This window comes from Ranitomeya variabilis, chromosome 5 (genome assembly GCF_051348905.1).
Source record: "Ranitomeya variabilis isolate aRanVar5 chromosome 5, aRanVar5.hap1, whole genome shotgun sequence".
Lineage (NCBI taxonomy): Eukaryota > Metazoa > Chordata > Amphibia > Anura > Dendrobatidae > Ranitomeya > Ranitomeya variabilis.
In genome coordinates, this window is record NC_135236.1 from 37,110,171 (window position 1) to 37,131,541 (window position 21,371).

Consider the following 21,371-nt stretch of genomic DNA (forward strand, 5'->3'; position numbering starts at 1 on the left):
CAGTAGTGAATATACCAGCTGTGACAGTAGTGAATATACCACCTGTGACAGCTGTGAATATACCACCTGTGACAGTAGTGAATATACCACCTGTGACAGCTGTGAATATACCACCTGTGACAGCAGTGAATATACCACCTGTGACAGCTGTGAATATACCACCTGTGACAGCAGTGAATATACCACCTGTGACAGCTGTGAATATACCACCTGTGACAGTAGTGAATATACCACCTGTGACAGCAGTGAATATACCACCTGTGACAGCTGTGAATATACCACCTGTGAGAGCAGTGAATATATCACCTGTGGAGAAATATGTATGTATATATATATATATATGTGTGTGTATGCAGTGACCTATGCATAGGTATTGTGTGAGTAGTAACATCTGTCCTGAAGGCTGCATGTCTCACCCAGGTGTTAATATGTATTTTCTTGAGACAAGCAGTCTTCTGTCTCCAAATCTCACCAGGGGGTCTAGCTAGGACCAAGAAGAAAGGGTAAAGGTACCTTCACACTAAAGGTACCTTCACACGAAGCGACGCTGCAGCGATAGCGACAACGATGCCGATCGCTGCAGCGTCGCTGTTTGGTCGCTGGTCGCTGGTCACACAGACAGCTCTCCAGCGACCAACGATGCCGAGGTCCCCGGGTAACCAGGGTAAACATCGGGTTGCTAAGCGCAGGGCAAACAGTACATGCTCACCTGCGCGTCCCCCGGCGTCCGCTTCCTGCACTGTGTGAGCGTCGGCCCTAACAGCAGAGCGGTAACGTCACCGCTGTGCTTTTACTTTCACTTTACGGCGCTCAGTCAGAGCAGGAAGCGGACGGCAGGGGACGCGCAGGTGAGTATGTACTGTTTGTTTTTTTTACTTTTACGCTGGTAACCAGGGTAAACATCGGGTTACTAAGCGCGGCCCTGCGCTTAGTAACCCGATATTTACCCTGGTTAGCAGCGTAAAACATCGCTGGTATCGTTGCTTTTGGTGTCAAACCTGATGATACACGCCGGTCTGACGACCAAATAAAGTTCTGAACTTTATTCAACGACCAGCGATATCACAGCAGGATCCAGATCGCTGCTGCGTGTCAAACACAACGATATCGCTATCCAGGACGCTGCAACGTCACGGATCGTTGTCGTTCTCGTTGTAAAGTCGTTTCATGTGAAGGTACCTTAAGCGACGCTGCAGCGATACAGACAACGATGCCGATCGCTGCAGCGTCGCTGTTTAGTCGTTGTGTGGTCGCTGGAGAGCTGTCACACAGACAGCTCTCCAGCGACCAACGATGCCGAAGTCCCCGGGTAACCAGGGTAAACATCGGGTTACTAAGCGCAGGGCCGCGCTTAGTAACCCGATGTTTACCCTGGTTACCATTGTAAATGTAAAAAAAAAACCACATACTCACATTCCGGTGCCCGGCGTCCGCTTCCCTGCACTCCTCCTGCATCCTGTGTCAGCGCCGAACATCTCTGGCATCTCCCACAGAGCAGAGCGGTGACGTCACCGCTCTGCTTTATGGCCGGCACTTACACAGGATGCAGGAGGAGTGCAGGGAAGCGGACGCCGGGCACCGGAATGTGAGTATGTGTTTTTTTTTACATTTACAATGGTAACCAGGATAAACATCGGGTTACTAAGCGTGGCCCTGCGCTTAGTAACCCGATGTTTACCCTGGTTACCAGTGAAGACATCGCTGGATCGGTGTCACACACACCGATTCAGCGATGTCAGCGGGAGATCCAGCGACGAAATAAAGTTCTGGACTTTCAGCAACGACCAGCGATCTCACAGCGGGATCCTGATCGCTGCTGCGTGTCAAACACAACGATATCGCTATCCAGGACGCTGCAACGTCACGGATCGCTATCGTTATCGTTGTAAAGTCGCTTAGTGTGAAGGTACCTTAACACTTGACACCTCCTAGCTCTTGGAAGAGAGATGTCAATTACGGCCTGATAGTATCTCTCTGAGAACGTTTACACAATGATTTCAAGAGAAAATAATATATTCATTGGGGGGCGTGGCCGTGGTCCAATCAAAAACAAGCAATTATGATATTAACCTGAGGGGCTGGTCTAGAAATCTGACCTCCAGACCAAAGCTATAAATTAGACCTGTATACCTAGAATCATGTTCACATGTGAGGGCAGCCTGAGAAGCTGATGTGTTCCACCAACTCCATATTCAGCCCCCTCAGGGAGCAGAAAGCAGACTACCAAGTTAGATGATTTCTGTACATTTTTTTCCTGTTTATGTTATACTGTTTTGCGTAAGTTGTATGTCTTTTATTATCATATTTTATACCTTTTTCTTACTGTAAGTACTGAATGTACCACCTGTGACAGCTGTGAATATACCATCTATGAGAAGAGTATACGACATGTGACAGCTGTGATTAATGTCCCACCAGTGACAGCTTTCCCTTCATATGTATGCTAAGCTACATACAGTAACATATTCGAGGAAGAATTTTCTATAACCTTTGCAATCTGCTTATTAAGATTGCAATCAGTGGAGTGTGCTCTGCAGTCCTATTCTCTTTGTCAGTTGATAAGATAATCAGTAGGAAAAAATATAATTTTGCCTTTCCTTAGAGTACAATCACACGAACATTAATTTGATTCATGTGGAGTCCATGTGGAAGACTGTGAACGGACCCAATGTTAGCCTGCGCTAGTGCACATGGGCGATCTTTCAAACGGGCCTCAGGACAGGTCGGCTATGGCGACAGGCAATCAGAACCAGTCATTTTGCAACTTGCGGCTGTACCTCGCCTGATGTTTACAATGACCACCTGAACTTAGGCTGAATTCACAAGTCGGCAATTTTTATGGGATGGCATCTGTGTGCTCCTCTTTTTCATAGCCATTCACATCAGTGGGTGAATTTGGTCCTCACAACAGGTGAAACTAGAACATGACTTTATTTTCATTTGAGGATCTTTGATCCGCAAAGCAGAACAGACACGTGAAAAGAGCTGTAGACTATAATGTGTTTGTATGCTATCTGTTAAAAATAATTGTTAGCCTATTCCAAAAACAGACATAAATGAGGCCTTATCTTGAGCTTTGGAGCTAACCTGTCACCAGGCGAAGAACAATGTGAGCAATTGTTAACCTTGACCCCGAGATAATCACAAGTCATTAATGTTCACCTATGTCCATGGTCACAAGTTAAGCTCACAGGTCAAACTTGACAAATACTGATCTCTGACTGAGATGTGAAAATCAAGGTGAAAATTCCAACGGTAGACAACGGTGTGTCAATGTCAGTAGTCAGCTAGTAGGTAGTTATTTTACTGACCCATATTGGACTTTGGCCAATAAAAGTTGGCCAATCTGTGACTTTTTTGTTCTCTATACTAGTCCATTACCCAGAACAAAATGGCATTCAGAAGAGCAGCTCTAGGAGGACTTACTGTATGACAGCTTCTTGTTGATAGAGTTACTACAGCCTCTTCTTAGCTTAATTTTTTTTAGGGGTCATCAAAGCGGACAGTTCCGTTAAACAAGAAGTAAACAAACTTTAAAGCTCATTTCAAGTTGAAGAAGCTTACTACAACAGGTACTGGATATGCGAAGCATTAACAGACGAGGACTCTTGAAGAACAGTTTTTGGATTCTCAATTTATTATTATTAAGCAAGCTTGAGCAATGAGTTATCAGCCTTTCAGTCACATTGTTCAGTCATCCCCAAGCTTCCATCTCATCCCAACAGATGCAGTCGATTCTTATTATTGTGCGCAAAAATTGGTTATCGCTTCCTACTTCATGTCTATGAACATCTATAAAATGTCAAAAAGACGCCATATTGCCCAATAAGAAAAATGACTCATTGCCCTCTCTAGTCTCGGGCCTCTCACTATGGCCAACCTATAAATACTATTCTACAGTGCAAGTCTATAGCTGATGGCATCTTGAAATGAGCAGCTTCCTCCCCTGCCGGCCATAGATGAAACCACTTTCTTGAAAGACGGTTAATTTTAATAGATGTCATTGAAGGTGATGTCATCAAAGCCAAATAGCTTAAAATACTATGACATCACAGATGCCATGATTACCGTGATGGATACTCATTCATTTTAGGAAGACTATAAAGATATCTATGGTCACCTCTACTTGAACTAAAAACAATTCCACTTTTTGGGCTGGGTATTTGCCCTAAAATTTAAATATGGGAGCCTTATGTAATTGGAGACATCTACCATTTACCAGAAATGGGGGCTCTTAGCAATGGTAACCTCAGTCATCAAACCACCGGCAAACAGTCTGAAAATGACCACAGTGGAAGAACAGTACATGGGCCCTTCGCAGTCTAATAACTCATCATAATGCACAATTACACTTCTTTGGAGGTAGAAATGGGGCCTCATTACTCTTGGGCCCCTGTGTGGTTCCACAGGTTGCACCAATGATATGTTCACCTCTACTTCAAACTATGAAAGTTGGGATGTCCATGGACATAGAAGATGGTCTCCTCCCTTACGATATGAGATAAACTAGTGGGGGGCACCTCCAAACTGGACCTCTTGCTTGGGTAAAGCTGAGACACCCATAAACCCCGGCTCAAACAACTGATGTCACCATTGCATGAGCTTCATTTCGACAGAAACATTTCTCTGGATGAAATTAACCTCGTTAAATTACCTGACATATCTTATTTGCATAATTTGCTAATTTCTACTGCCATCTAGTGTTTCAAGAAGCGCGTATATCTACACATCTGCCACATTCCTTGTCATTTGGTTATCTCAGCTGCCATCTTGTGTTTCAAGTAGTGCATTACTAATGTGCTACATATTTTTGTCATGTGACAGTTCATATCTTATAAGTTGGAGAACTATCGAGTCAGGTTCTTTTTCATCTCCCCAAAGCCCTATAATACCGCTTGAATACAAAGATTTATTAACGGGTATTTACATCCGACTCCATATCGGAGAATATTATTTTGCTCCTGTCACGCTTATTCGGTTCCAGAAAATACTATCAGTTTTGGTCCACCTTGGTTTGGTTTTAGTTCATATACGTTCTGCTTGCATTTCATGCCAAATGCCTGTGGCTACATCATGCAAATGAGAGTCAATCTACAAGAGTTGCATCCTACTAGTGTGAAAATAGAGATGGACCCTGCTACTGTTCTAGGAGTCAAGGGTTAGGCATCTGTCAGGCGTCCATAGCGGGGCCGCATTTTACCGTCCATGTTATAAGTTAGCTCGGATCAGTAGATTTGCTGTTGTGTCAGAATGTCAGAACGTGCCACGATAAAATGCAGCCGCATTAAGGCCGCCCGATTGAGGCCTTAGAAGGGGCTATTGCTCGTTAGTATCGGTTCCATTCTTCGTATGGATGCACAGAGGTCTTCTATTAATGGACAAAGATAGTCGTCTTGTGCTGCAATGTCTGAGGTGATAGCATGCCCCAGGCACACAGCTGATTACCAATGAATGCGATGTACTGGTGATGCTACGACTAAGACATAATAATATAGAATAACAAGTACTGTGGCATTGATTCAAAGCCATTGGCACAGACTAAAAGGAATAGTACTCTTCCTGCTAAGTGCAAGGTGTCCTCACTTCTGCTCACACAATGTAATAGGGAGAGTGGGTAGACTTTTGCATATTTTAACAGGGCAGGATTGTATGAGCTATGAAACTGCTTCTCTCCCAGGTTATGAACTGGTCTTTCCATTTTTTAGGATGGCACAATCGGGAGGCAGCTATGAGTCAGCCCCTAACACTGATACAAATAAGAGAAGCTATGAGACCCCACACCCTGCAGGACAATACAGATAGGAGGAGCTATGAGTCTCCTCCCCCTGCAGGGTGACACAGATAGGAGAAGCTATGAGTCTTCTCCCCCTGCAGGGTGACACAGATAGGAGGAGCTATGAGTCTCCTGCAGGGTGATACAGATAGGAGGGGCTATGAGTCTCCGTCCTGCAGGGTGACACAGATAGGAGGAGCTATGAGTCTCCTCCCCCTCTCCCCCTGCCGGGTGATACAGATAGGAGGAGCTATGAGTCTCCTCCTGCAGGGTGATACAGATAGAAGCTATGAGCCTCCTCCCCTGCAGGATAATACAGATAGGAGGAGCTATGAGTCTCTCCCCCTGCAGGGTGACACAGATAGGAGGGGCTATGAGTCTCCTCCCTCTGCAGGGTGACGCAGATAGGAGGGGCTATGAGTCTCCTCCCCCTGCAGGGTGCTACAGATAGAAGGAACTATGAGTCTCCAACCACTGCAGGGTGCTAGAGATAAGTGGAGCTATGAGTCTCCACCTCCTGCAGGGTGCTACAGAGAGGGGGATCTATGTGTTTCCTCCCCCTGCAGGGTGCTACAGATAGGAGAAGCTATGAGTCTCCATCCCCTGCAGGGCGATACAGATAGGATGAGCTATGAGTCTCCTCCCCCTGCAGGGTGTTACAGATAAGTGGAGCTATGAGTCTCCACCCACTGCAGGGTGATACAGATAGGAGAAGCTATGAGTCTCCACCCCCTGCAGGGTGCTACAGATAGGAGGAGCTATGAGTCTCCACCCCCTGCAGGGTGCTACAGATTGGAGGAGCTATGAGTCTCCATCCACTGCAGGGTGATACAGATAGGAGGGGCTATGAGTCTCCACCCCCTGCAGGGTGCTACAGATAGGAGAAGCTATGAGTCTCCACCCCCTGCAGGGTGATACAGATAGGAGGGGCTATGAGTCTCCACCCCCTGCAGGGTCTACTGATAGGAGGAGCTATGAGTCTCCATCCACTGCAGGGTGATACAGATAGGAGGGGCTATGAGTATCCACCCCCTGCAGGGTCTACTGATAGGAGGGGCTATGAGTCTCCACCCCCTGCAGGGTCTACTGATAGGAGGAGCTATGAGTCTCCACCCCCTGCAGGGTGCTACAGATGGGAGGAACTATGAGTCTCCACCAACTGCAGGGTGATACAGATAGGAGCAATGCGTCTCCACCCCCTCGAGGGTCATACAAACAGAAGAAGCTATGAGCCTCCTCCCCCTGCAGAATGATACAGATAAGGGGAACTATGAGTCCCATCCCACTGCAGGGTGATACAGACAGGAGGAGCTATGAGCCTCCTCCCCCTGCAGAATGATACAGATAAGGGGAACTATGAGTCCCATCCCACTGCAGGGTGATACAGATAGGAGGAGCTATGAGTCTGCCACTCTCCCTTCAATGTGATAAAAATGATGAAGACAGAAGGAAGTTATGAGTCCACCCCGCTCTTTGGGTAACACAGAAAGATGAAAGCTATGACTTTGGCCCTATCTCTGCAGAGTCACACAGAAAAAAGAAGCTTTAAGAAATATGTAGAAAATACAGGAATAATAAATATGTGAACCATGAGTCAGTTCTCCTTGAAGTCATTTCCATGCTTATGACCTTTCTTCTTTGTACCAGTTAAGACTTTGTATCTCTGCCCCTTCCCTTGCAGGGTGACATGAAGTAATGCATGTATTGACCCCGTAGTACTAAGCAGGCAGCTGGTTATCCTCCCGTTATTGCTGGCTAAATGTACTCCTCCCGCTCTCTCAGCACTGCCAGAGTGGGGGACCATGCACCAGGCGAGCGTAATTTCTTATGTCCTTTGTCCGCAATGTTTGGGGACACTAAGAGGTTTCCAGAATGCGGAGGGGAGATCCTCACGCACGGGAATCTTTCTTAATGTTGGGTTTGTTGCCCAGAATCTGGTCTATCTCCGTTATGAGCTGGGGTGTTATCTGAGACAAGACCTGAAAGTGAAAAAAAAATATGAAAGTGTTAAAGTTCCTTGGCATTTATACAAATCTATAAGTCATAGGAAGTTCTTGGATCTTCTCCAGAATCATTGTCATTGTTTGCACATAATTGTACTTTCCAGTAGGACAGTTTGTTTTAGTCTTATTTACAAATGCGAAATCTATGGTCCCAAACTGTTTCAATATCAGAACTCTCTGCTATTAAACAGTGTCAAGAGAGGTCATTTGTCAGGTTCTCTTGCCTATGAAGCAAGACATTTTAAAGAAAGTCTCAAATGTGTGCGAACTATCAACAAAACCCTCCAAGCACTGCTAAATAGGAAAGTATACCAAAAGAGAAGATTGCTTTGATAACCTTCATCTGATTACTATTATTATTATTATTTATATAGCACCATTGATTCCATTGTGCTGTACATGAGAAGGGGTTACATACAAATTATAGATATCACTTACAGTAAGCAAACTAACAATCACAGGCTGATACAGAGGGGCGAGGACCCTGCCCTTGTGGGCTTACATTCTACAGGATGGTGGGGAAGGAGACAATAGGTTGAGGGTTGCAGGAGCTCTGATGTTGGTGAAGCGGTAGCTTCGGTAGTGGTGAGGAGGCAGCGGGGTCAGTGCAGGCTGTAGGCTTTCCTGAAGAGGTGGGTTTTCAGGTTCCGTCTGAAGGATCCGAATGTGGTTGATAGTTGGACGTGTTGGGGCAAAGAATTCCAGAGGATGGGGGATATTCGGGTAAGGTCTTGGAGGCGGTTGCGTGATAAGTGTGGAGGAGAGAAGGAGGTCTTGGGAGGACCGGAGATTAAGTGAGGGAAGATATATAGGGAGATTAGTTCAGAGATATATGGAGGAGGCAGGCTATGGATGGCTTTGTAGGTTAGTATTAGTAATTTGAACTGCATACGCTGAGGGAATGTAAGCCAGTGAAGAGATTTGCAGAGGGGGGAAGCGGAGGAGTAGCAAGGAGAGAGATGAATTAGTCGGCAGCAGAGTTAAGGTTGGCTGGAGAGGTGCAAGGGTGTTAGCAGAGAGGCCACAGAAAAGGATGTTGCAGTAGTCAAGGTGGGAGATGATGAGGGCATGCGCAAGCATTTTAGTAGATTGACAGTTGAGGAAAGGACGGATTCTGGAGATATTTTTGAACTGGAGGCAACAGGAAGTGGAAAGAGCTTGGATGTGCGGTTTGAAGGAGAGGGCAGAGTCAATGGTTACTCCGAGGCAGCGGACTTCTGGTACGGGGGAAAGCGTGATGTCGTTAATAGTGATAGATAGGTCAGGTAAGGAAGATCTATGAGATGGAGGAAAGATGATGAGTTCAGATTTGTCCACATTGAGTTTGAGGAAGCGAGAGAAGAAGAAAGAGGATATGGCTGATAGACATTCGGGATTCTGGACAGCAGAGAGGTGATGTCTGGGCCAGAAAGTTAGATCTGAGTGTCATCAGCATAAAGGTGGTACTAGAATCCATGGGACTTTGAGTTGTCCCAGGCCAAGTGTATAGATTGAGAAGAGTAGGGGTCCTAGAACAGAGCCTTGGGGGACTCCAACAGAGAGAGGGTGGGATGAGGAGGTAGTGTGCGAGTGTGAGATGCTGAATGTGCAGTTGGAAAGGTATGAGGAGATCCAGGATAGGGCAAAGTCCTTGATGCCAAAGGAGGAGAGGATCTGTAGTAGGAGGCAGTGGTCAACTGTGTCGAAGGCAGAGGACAGATCTAGAAGGAGGAGTACAGAGTATTGTCCGTTAGCTTTGGCTGTAAGTAGGTCGTTAGTAATTTTGGTCAGGGCTGTCTCAGTTGAGTGATGGGGGCAGAAACCAGATTGTAGATTGTCAAAGTTAGATGAGAGGTGGGAGGAAAAGCTCAAGGAGTTTAGAAGCGGATGGGAGCAGCGATATTGGGTGATAGCTGGACATAGCAGTTGGATCGAGGGTTAGCTTTTTAAGGATAGGCGTGATTATGGCATGTTTGAAAGCAGAAAGGAAGGTGCCAGAAGTTAGTGATAGGTTGTAGAGGTGGGCTAGGGATGGGATAAGAGTGGGGGTGAGGTTGGGGAGGAGGTGGGATGGGATGGGGTCGAGCGCACAGGTGGTGAGGTGCAATTTGAAGAGGAGACAGTTAAGCCCCCCTTCAGTGATGTTGGATAGGGAGGTTATGGGGTTTGGGCATTGGTCTGGTATACAAAGGGGTTGTGGTGGTTGAACAATGAAGACTTGCCTTGTTTGGTCGATCTTATTTTTAAAGTGTGTGGCAAAGTCCTAAGCAGAGATGAGGGGGCAGTGGGGGGCTGAGGAGGGAGTTAAAGGTTTTGACTAAGGGTACTGTCACACAGTGCCATTTTGGTCGCTACGACGGCACGATCCGTGACGTCGCAGCGTCGTATGATTATCGCTCCAGCGTCGTAGACTGCGGTCACACGTTGCAATCACGGCGCTGGAGCGATGCCGAAGTCCCCGGGTAACCAGGGTAAACATCGGGTTACTAAGCGCAGGGCCGCGCTTAGTAACCCGATGTTTACCCTGGTTACCAGCGTAAACGTAAAAAAAACAAACAGTACATACTCACATTCCGGTGTCTGTCCCCCGGCGTCTCAGCTTCTCTGCACTGTGTAAGCACAGCGGCCGGAAAGCAGAGCGGTGACGTCAGAGCTGTGCTCGCTTTCTGGCTGGCCGGCGCTCACAGTGCAGAGAAGCTGAGACGCCGGAGGACAGACACCGGAATGTGAGTATGTACTGTTTGTTTTTTTTACGTTTACGCTGGTAACCAGGGTAAACATCGGGTTACTAAGCGCGGTCCTGCGCTTAGTTACCCGATGTTTACCCTGGTTACAAGCGAACACATCGCTGGATCGCTGTCACACACAACGATCCAGCGATGTCAGCGGGTGATCAAGCGACGAAAGAAAGTTCCAAACGATCTGCTACGACGTACGATTCTCAGCAGGGTCCCTGATCGCTGCTGCGTGTCAGACACTGCAATATCGTAACGATATCGCTAGAACGTCACGAATCGTACCGTCGTAGCGATCAAAATTGCACTGTGTGACAGTACCCTAACTGTTTGGGGTTGTAGGATAGGGAAGATACAAGGGTTGTGAAGTAGGCCAGTTTAGCAGAGGTAAGAGCAGATTTAAAAGCGAGTGTTGCCTGTTTGAATGCAGTGAAGTCATCTTGTGAATGTGTTTTCTTCAATGCTGCTGTGCAACCCTGGACACTTACCGAAGCATTTTAGTGGTGTTATTGTGCCAAGGTTGTCTATTGATACGTCACACTCTGCCATGAACGAGAGGGGCAACCGTGTCATAGCTGATGCGAGAGTGGCATTGTAGAAAGCAGTGGCATTGTAGAAAGCAGTGGCATTGTCTGTGTCATAGAGTGAGGATATGGATGCCAGAGGTAGGATAGAGTCAGAGAGCATGTGGGTGTCTAGGTGTGCAAGGTTTCTGCGGGGGTGCACATGTTGCTGGACATGGGTGACCGGTGAGGAGGACAGGGATGAGAAAGTGAGCAGATGGTGATCGGATAGAGGGAGAGGGGAGGGGAGGTGGTGAAGTTAGATAGAGAGCAGAGATGTGTGAAGACCAGGTCTAGTGTATGTCCGTCTGTGTGGGTGGCTGCGGAGGACCACTGAGTAAATCCAAAAGATGAAGTAAGGGACAGAAGTTTGGAGCCTGTTGACTGAAGGTTATCAGTGGGGATGCTGAAGTCACCCATGATGATGGACGGAATGTCAGCAGAGAGAAAGTGAAGAAACCAGGTGGAGAATTAGTCAATAAAGGCAGTAGCCAGGCCCGGAGGTCGGTATATGATGGCCACTTGGAGGTTGGAGGGAGAGTAGATTCGGACAGAGTGGACTTCAAAAAAGGGGAGGATAAGGGAGGGTAGAGGTAGGATTGGGTTAAAGGTGCAGTTTAAAGGAGATGACCCACTCCTCCACCATGTCTGTTGCCAGGGCGAGGGTGTGGGTGAAATGGAGGCCGCCGTAACACAGCACAGCAGGGGAGGCAGTGTCAGAGGGTGTTAGCCATGTTTCTGTGAGGCCGAAGAAGGCAAGCTTGTGAGAGAGAAAAAGGTCATGAATCACATGAAGCTTATTGCAGATTGAGCGGGCATTCCAGAGTGCTCCAGAGAGAGGGAGCAGGGGGGTGGGCATCAGGGGCACAGGTTTTATGTTGGAAAGATTGTGGTAGTTCATATTAGATAGGGAGCTGTAGGAGGGAGTAGTAATGGGAGGTATGAGCTGTGGGGGTCCTGGGTTGGGAGCTATGTCACCCACAGTGAGGAGAAGCAGAGAAAGGGAGAGCAGGTGCGAGAAGGAGAGTGTCCAGCTTGTTTTGTGTTTTATTAGGACAGATTTGAGGTTGAGGAGCAGGTCAGCAGAGGAGGACAGGTGGGTAGGTAAAAGGGAAGTGGAGATGATTATTTGGTTAGAGTGCTGGGGTTTGTGGATAGCGAAGGAGAGAGAGGATTAGTGGAGCAAAGACTGTAAGGCCATATGTAAACATGATGGAGTAACATGGGTTAATACAAAAGCTATAAGAAGTGCTTATTCAGCAGACATACCCAAAAGAGACAGATACATAGAGTGGGGTCCTGACTCCTGCCATGACTAACTGCCGTCTGATACAGTTTTGGTTGCAGCAAAGATCCCAGTGGACCCAAAAGTCAAAGATAATCATTGACCACCAAATTTGGTAAAATCCCCCTCAGGGAGACTAGTCCCTTGAGGTCAATAGCAGAACTATCTTCTGGTAGCTTTTATTTCTTAGGGAAAAAAAAATCTGGTGTCAAAGCAAAGCAGTGATGATCTGCATGAATATTTAGCTCATCGTTCCTGGTGGTTAGTACTACAATTGTGTGCTGATAGATTTTATTGATCAGTATTCGATGAGAGGAAAGGTTAGTGTCTACTCAAATCACCCAACTTTCTTCCGAAGTATCATGAGATAGCATAATCAAAAAAATTCAGGCATATACTGTACAGGCATTACACCAATAAAATTCCTCAATATATCTAAGGATCCCCTCAAAATGTAGATAACAAGCTGCTAGAGAATAAAGAAGGCGCACCGATCCAATATATAAAGAATATACAATAAATTTTATTCAATAAAGTACATATTATCACATAAATACATAGACTTGTGCGCCCTCATACGCAAACCTGTTCCTGGGGCTGTGGGAAAGAGAGGTGGTTCAAAATCTTGAGGGTATTGATGCCGTGGTCTCGTGGTCACGATATATCGATGACATTTTGTTTATATGGCAAGGTTCAGAAGTTTCATTAAATTCTTTTCGCAATAGACTAAATGCAAATTCTTACAATATTCACTTGACGTGGCAATACAGCAGAGAAAAGGTGGAGTTTCTGGATATTTGTGTGAAGAAAGATTTAGACGGATACCTCTCAACTGATGTCTATCGTAAGGTAACTGCAACCAATAGTCTTCTGCATGCGTCCTCATCCCATCACCCGCAGGTTTTCAAATCTATACCCACCAGTCAATTCTTACGCATGAAACGAATAAGCTCTGATGAGAGTGGATTTGAAAACCAAGCAAAAATTCTGACAGCAAATTTAAAAAACAGGGAATATAACCACAAAGTTATAAGGGCGGGCTACAGAAGAGCAAAACTTGTACCCAGAGAACAGCTACTATCTTGTTCCAAATGCCAGACATCAAATGATACACTACCTTTGAGGCTTATAACGGGTTTTAATTCGCAGTGGAAACAAATCATGCAAGTTTTACGTAAACATTGGGCTGTATTGAGGGCCGATGATGATTTGGCAAGCTGTATTCCAAAATATCCTTCTGTCACATTGCGAAGATCCAAAAATCTGAGAGACATTTTAACAAAAAGCCATTATGTGGCACCTCAAACTATGAATTTTTCTAATCGAGTAGGCCCCAGATAGGGGTCATTCCAATGTGGTGATTGTTCAGCTTGTAGATTTTTGGACAGGGCATTTTCTTTCAACAATAGTGATAATAGTCGCAGTTTTACTATCACACACAATATAAATTGTAAAACAGAGAATGTCATATATTATGCGTATTGCCCGTGTGGGTTAATTTATATTGGCATGACCACCCGCCAATTACGGGTTAGAGTTCTTGAACATGTGAGAGACATTAAAAATGGGGCATTAGCTGAGGAAATTGAACATTTAAAGACCATTCCTAAACACTTTAGGCTATGCCATCGTAGCAATCCAAATTTGCTTAAGGTAAAAGGGATTGATCGGGTACAACTTGGAATCAGAGGTGGGAACTACAAAAGGGAATTACTCAAAAAGGAAAGCAAATGGATGGTTATGCTGGACACGATTGCCCCAAGGGGGTTAAATGAGTATGTAAGCTTCAAACCCTTCTTATAGTAGAGGGAATTTTATACATAATTGTTGTATTTGTTGGTATTAATGGCTGTTATTGTCTGTGTCTCAGTGTATAGCGTTTCTAACTTTATTTGGGCTTTCTCATTTTAGAGTTATAGTTACCATTGGTAATGATTCCACCTCTACGAAATTTCTATGGGAGTACCCGGACATCTGTGAACATGTCTATCAGCATTTTATTTAACACTATGCATCTAATTATTATGTTTATATCACTGTTATTTTATATGATTTTGAATGTTTGTGGTTAGTATATTATTATATTTATATGTTTATTGATATGACTTATCATGTTTTATATTTTTTTTGGATTGTTAATATAGATTTTAGCACTATATATTGATGTGGCTGCTAGCCTAATTGTTATGTCTCAGTACTGTATCTTATTTATATCTATATGTTAATATATGTATATGTTGTATAGATGGTATAATGGTGTGCTCATATGGCTGGTGTAACTTTTAGCAGCCAGTAATTATTATCTATACGTAGTAATTGTTTTACGTTCTCAGAAAAAGGTTTATTTATCTGGCAATGTGTGCGCATACCCACGCATGCACTGTGGCGCTGTGGTGAGACGGCGCTCTATAGATGTTGCTCCTTGTCTAGGTGATAGGCGGGTCACATGACCTGGCCACATGACCGGATACCGGGCACATTGAGCGACACGCTCTCCATGACGCTGCATCATGGAGGATATGCGCCGTTATGCATGATGCCAATTGTCCAATTAGGAAGGTGCTATATAAGGGGGCTAATTCACTGCTACTTTACCTCCCGACGAAGCTGTAGCAGACAGTGAAACGCGCGTCGAGGCGTTTGGTGCACGGACATCTCTGATACCATGTCGACAGGTATAGTTTGAGATTAGCTCAGTGAGATTTGCTCAGCGGCATATGGTGTATTTATTTATGTCTGTGATTGGCTAGCTACTTATGGATTGAAAAACTAGTGTTATATGGCTGTAGCTATACACTTAGCCTACTATACCTAAAATTACCATTATATTGGTGGATAGAAAGTGCATAAGTATCTATTGGAACAACGGGTGGACATCTATTGATATTATATCTTTATAAAATTTTGTCACCCATGTTTCTTGGGGAGGCAGTATATATCTCTCCTTATTCTGACATGGTGCCAGTGATGTCTTTTTAGTGCAATCCTTGGTCTATGTATTATGTCCTGTATGTAAGTTATCCATATTCTATGTATTTATGTGATAATATGTACTTTATTGAATAAAATTTATTGTATATTTTTTATATATTGGATCGGTGCTCCTTCTTTATTCTCTAGCACTTTGTTATATACTGTACAGGTAAAGAATATATGTGGCAACCCATGTGAATATTTGGTAATTACTACCCCAATCTTCAAGAAAAATTAGAAAATATTGATATTAGATGGTGAAAATTCTACCACTGGCCATCAAGGAATTGGTGGTTCCTGAGAAGCAAAGTTTTGAAACTTCCAAGTTTCAGCAGCTTTTTGCGAATGAGACAAGAAAAAAAAAATGTAATTATCTTCCATTTAGCATCTGAGCTCTGTCCATTTTTTTTTCATGAACACATAGACTTGATTTGCCAATTTTGATCCGACCCTAGGATCAGTAGCGAATATATCTGCTCAATATTGCGTGGACCATTTGGTCCACAAAAAAAATCAAACATGTGAACGGTCCCATAGACTTTACCATGAAAAACAAGGATAGAACTCATACAGGAAAAAAGGACATCTTTATGAGCCCTTAGAGTAAAACACAAAAATTGGTTAAAATGGGACTTGTATATATCAAAGCCAATTAATTACATCATGTTGAATGATTTAAAGCTCAAAGAAAGTTTGGGACTTAGGCTTCTGTAATAATTGCTTTAGAAACTGGTAAGAGTAGCTTACTTTGAAGGAGAACAACTAAAGCATGTACAGAATTGATAATACTCGAACCCCTGGCAAAAAAAAGTGGGATCACCATAATTGGAGCATGGTTACCCAGTTCTTTTTACCTTGTAACAAATACATTAATCACATATGTGGCTCAAAATAATGTTTCCTTAATATCTGAAGAATTTGGCTTCATGAACCATACCTCAAATACAGTAAATTAATTTTAAATATTTTATCGAATAACAGTAAGTAGTTAATCAATTTTAAGGAAAAAATATTGGAACCCTCTTGTAACTGCTAATATTTTTGGTAGTGGTTGTTCATTCTGAAATAGAAGCTTCACGGTCACAGTATTTATTATGTAGAGACCTTCTGGAGGACCTCTCTCATGGTAAAGTTGAAGAAGTGCAGTTTACGTTAACAAGTCAATCAACATAGAATCTCACCTGGATGGAACCCAAATTCTCAATAAGTTGATCACAGTTGGAGACCCCCAGAAGTACAGAACTCACTCCCTCGCTGCGCAGACACCATGCTGGAAAAAGAGCAGGTTTCGACACGTTAAAACACATTTTTAAGAAAGGAAGAGTAAAAATGTTTAATAGTCCAGTCTGCTGTAGGCATTTTTTTGTGTCATATTCTTTTATATTTAATATGCACACATTTCTCATCTTTATAGCCAATCTCAAAAAATTGTAATTAGTACTCGGAGTTGCTGTTAGCTCATCAGGCAATTAAATTCTTTAGCTTCATGTGAAGGTTTGATGTCCTACCTATCGCCAGCTGGGTGACGGTGCAGTTGAGGCGCTCAGCTATGGGATGAAGATCCTTCACTTTGATGTGCTGTTTTTTCCCTTCATCACTCACTGCTTTCTCTTTTAGCCAGTGATATCCCTGCAAAAAAAAAGTCATGGCGCATTAAGACAGTTTCATGAACTTTATCTTCCAATGTTTATGCACTGTCCAAATCCAAATGGACTTACGTAGAAAAAAGAGGAATATACACCATTCACATCCTACTTGTGCAAAAGTGAAGAGCCACCACAAAAAGTGGCTGCCGGTCTATTACGTAAAAGGGTTATTTCAAACAGTTATAATTTAGAAGGTTATGAAAAAACACAAGCTGCTTCAGATATTGCTAGTCTCAACTTCGCGCTCCAGTGATGAAGTCCCTGGACATTTAACCACTGCTGTCAATCACTGGCTGGAGCAAGTGACCACCCGGCCTCAGAAAGCGTCGGAACCAGACTCATCAGTTAACCATAGCAGAAAAAAAAACATATTCTGGAAGACCTAACACATCTATGCATTACCATGGCGAGTCCATTGATATAAACTGGCTTGCACAAGTTTTCACCCCCTTGGCTTTTTACCTATTTTGTTACATTACAAACTGTGTTTATGTGTTTAAATGTTTTTGTAATTTGATTTGTGTGTGATGCATCTAATAGTCTAAGCAGTAAATAGTCTAAGTTAGTGAAGTAAAGTGAGAAAAATATAGGCATAAATTGAATTTATGGTACCAAATAGCTAAATGACGTAGCAGTACGGCAAACTGGGAAGAGGAAGAGCGCACAATAGGGCTTTAAATGTTAAAACAATGACAAAAACTTGTATTTCGTCCTAATGAAGAGGTCCTGCGTTGACCTCAAAACTCGTTGACTTTGTAAACCTGTTAAAATAAAGTGTCTAAGGAAAATATTCGTGGAATTCTATTATCAGCGGCACATCCAGTGACACTTCACCCGGATATGTTCTAAAAAGTAACATGTGATATATATTCACCCCTTTTTCTATGAAGCCCCTAAAAATTTCTGGTGCAAGCAATTACCTTCATAAGTCACAAGATTAGTAAAAGGAAGTCTCCCTGTGTGCAATCTAAGTGTCACAAGGTATCTCAGTATATACACACTTTTCTGAAAGGCCACAGAGGCTGCAACACCATTAAAGGCCCCGTCTCACATAGCGATTTACCAACGATCACGACCAGCGATACAACCTGGCCGTGATCGTTGGTAAGTCGCTGTGTGGTCGCTGGGGAGCTGTCACACAGACAGCTCTCTCCAGCGACCAACGATCAGGGGAACGACTTCGGCATCGTTGAAACTGTCTTCAACGATGCCGAAGTCCCCCTGCAGCACCCGGGTAACCAGGGTAAACATCGGGTTACTAAGCGCAGGGCCGCGCTTAGTAACCCGATGTTTACCCTGGTTACCAAAAAAAACAAACAGTACATACTCGCCTTTCGGTGTCCGTCAGGTCCCTTGCCGTCTGCTTCCTGCTCTGACTGAGCCGCCGTACAGTGAGAGCAGAGCGCAGCGGTGACGTCACTGCTGTGCTGCGCTCTCACTGTACGGCCGGATCTCAGTCAGAGCAGGAAGCAGACGGCAAGGGACCTGACGGACACCGAAAGGCGAGTATGTACTGTTTGTTTTTTTTGGTAACCAGGGTAAACATCGGGTTACTAAGCGCGGCCCTGCGCTTAGTAACCCGATGTTTACCCTGGTTACCAGTGAAGACATCGCTGGATCGGTGTCACACACACCGATTCAGCGATGTCAGCGGGACCTCAACGACCAAAAAAAGGTCCAGGCCATTCCGACACGACCAGCGATCTCGCAGCAGGGGCCTGATCGCTGGTACGTGTCACACATAGCGAGATCGCTACTGAGGTCGCTGTTGCGTCACAAAACTAGTGACTCAGCAGCGATCTCGCTAGCGATCTCGCTATGTGAGACGGGGCCTTAACAAGAGGCATCACCAAACAAACAACACCATGAAGACCAAGGACTTCTCCAAACACCACCATGAAGACCAAGGAGATCTCCAAACAATAATATTAAGACCAAGGAGATCTCCAAACAACACCATGAAGACCAAGGAGATCTCCAAACAATAATATTAAGACAAAGAAGATCTCCAAACAACACCATGAAGACCAAGGAGATCTCCAAACAATAATATTAAGACCAAGAAGATCTCCAAACAACACAATGAAGACCAAGGAGATCTCCAAACAAGTCAGGGACAAAGTTCTTAAGAAGTTCAACTTAGGGTTGGGTTATAAAAAATATCCCAATTTCTAATGATTTCCCGGAGCACCATCACGTCCATTATCATCAAATGCAAAGAACATGTTATCACAACAAACCTGCCGAGGGAGGGCGCTCAGCCCGAGCAAGGAAGGAATTAATCAGATAGCACAGAGACCAAAGGTAACCCTGAAGGAGCTGAAGAGTTCCCAAGCAGAGACTGGAGTATCTGTCCATATAACCACAATAAGCTATACAAACTTTATGGAAGAGTGGGCAGAAAAAAGCCTTTACTTACACACAAAAATTGTAAGGGTGACTCCCCAAATGTATGTAGGAAGGTGCTGTGGTCAGATGAGACCAAAATTGAACTTTTTTTTCCACAAAGTTAAATGCTATGTCTGGCACCAAACCAACACAGCTCATCATCCCAAGAACACCATCCCCACAGTGAAACATGGTCGTGGCCGTGAACATTTTTTTGGGTATTTTGAAGTGAACAGCAAATAGGACAAAATAACTAAAAACTTCAGTGTGCACCCCATTCACCCTATTCACCCCACTATAGGCAGTACTTTTGTAGAGCCTCATTTTTGCACCAATTACAGCTGCAAGTCGCTTTGGATAAGTCTCTATGAGCTTTCTACATCTTGCCATTGGGATTGTTGCCCATTCCTCAAGGCAAACCTGCTCCAGCTCATTCAAGTTAGATGGGTTCTTCTGATGAACTGCAATCTTCAAGTCTGATCACAGATTCTCAATTGGACTAAGGTGGGCTTTGACTAGGCCATTTCAAAACATTTACATGTGACATGAACTGGTGCAAACCCTCAAAAAAAAACAGCGAAATCCCAGGTTGTGAAGTATCAAAACACAAAAAATGCCCAGGGGTAAATACTTTTGCAAGTCACTGTAACCTGCAACTGATTCCCGAGGGTCTTAACAGCCATACACCTTGAGATTTTCTGTATCATGGAAAACTGACAATAGTGGCCAACTACTTTAAATCTACATATGTATATGGTGTCATGGTATTACTTTGAAGGAAGCTCTGGATTTTTCAGGGATGGTGTCAGCATATTTCCCAGTTATCAGGCCACATGCCAATGGAGACCAGGTCATAGAGCCAACACCTGTGGAAAAAAAATGAGGATGCCAAGAATCAGTAAAGTTGTAGAACAAGTGAATGGGATGTCATCTGCATGTTTACCCTATCGAAACACTCACCAATTTTATGATACAGTTCGGGGAGTTGAGTCTCTACTTTTTCACGCTGGAAGAGATGGTACTCGGCTTGTTCACACACTGGAGGGATGAGGTTAAACTGACGAGCTACAGAATAGGCCTCCTAGCAACACAAAGGTAATTGTAATTAGGAATGAATAGTAACACTCGCCTTCCAATTTTCAAGGAACACTTCACCTAGACATGAAAAACTTCCCATCCCTTCAAGATTTTGTACATTTGATTGCCTTGTGAAGCATTGTACCCCTTCCATTGATTGATCTCATTAGTGTGTGTGACGTTGGTGGATCTTGAAATCGAGACTCTTCGAGCTACTTTCTGTTCTAAGCTTATAAACCATGGTCATTAGCGGAGACACCCCATTATATATGGAAAAGTTGACCTGGTCACAAGCCCCGTAGGCTTTCTATAGAGCAGACTGACTCAGGAATCACTAACAATGTGATTAATTAGTGTAGTTTATATGTTTCACTTACCATAATTTCCATTGCACTCCAGCGAGAAGTGCCCCAGTACATCGCCATCCCCTGGTTAATCACAAAGGTCATGGCCCGTACAATCTCTGTTCAGAGAAGAAGAGAACATATTGTAAATTGGTATCATCCCAGAGCTGAACTTGTCATGTAAGTCCTTCTACATCCATTGTACCTGCAGCTATACCGAATGATAAAATGTTTCTGCTACATCGAACAAGCCAAAGCCCGGTACGCCTGAACAAGAAAATATGGACAAACTGATGGTCATCACGCTGTACATGCTGGGAGAAGACAGATTGTACTACCTGGATTTACCCAGATTTACACATAGATACATCCATCATACACTGGAACGAACAATGTACATAAACTGGAGGGTTGTCATTTAGCTCAGTTTAACAGTATCGTCTGCGACAGTTTCCTTCTCTCCCACCTCCTTGCTAAAAATCTTTTATATTCCTGCAGATATATTCAGTTAAATATAGATTTCTCTATTTTTAGTCCGCCGTTCCCATGTCCATCTGCAGAGGGACCTGCATACGCGACACACCGAGGAGATGCTGGTTGCTGAG

The 21,371-nt window shown here is 44.1% G+C and overlaps 1 protein-coding gene across 1 annotated transcript in view; it reads right to left on the bottom strand.

Annotated features, from left to right (window-relative positions):
- Positions 1-3,614: 3,614 nt before the first annotated feature.
- The window catches only part of KCNAB3 (potassium voltage-gated channel subfamily A regulatory beta subunit 3), a 128,586-nt gene continuing 110,829 nt past the window's right edge, over positions 3,615-21,371 (bottom strand). Inside the window, exons 9-15 of the mRNA XM_077261661.1 lie at positions 20,800-20,885; positions 20,306-20,426; positions 20,117-20,211; positions 16,820-16,940; positions 16,493-16,581; positions 7,146-7,752; positions 3,615-7,058 (exon numbers count right to left, since the gene is read on the bottom strand). Coding sequence (XP_077117776.1) covers positions 7,663-7,752; positions 16,493-16,581; positions 16,820-16,940; positions 20,117-20,211; positions 20,306-20,426; positions 20,800-20,885 — 602 coding nt within the window. The 3' untranslated portion in view covers positions 3,615-7,058; positions 7,146-7,662. The remainder of the gene's footprint in view (positions 7,059-7,145; positions 7,753-16,492; positions 16,582-16,819; positions 16,941-20,116; positions 20,212-20,305; positions 20,427-20,799; positions 20,886-21,371) is intronic.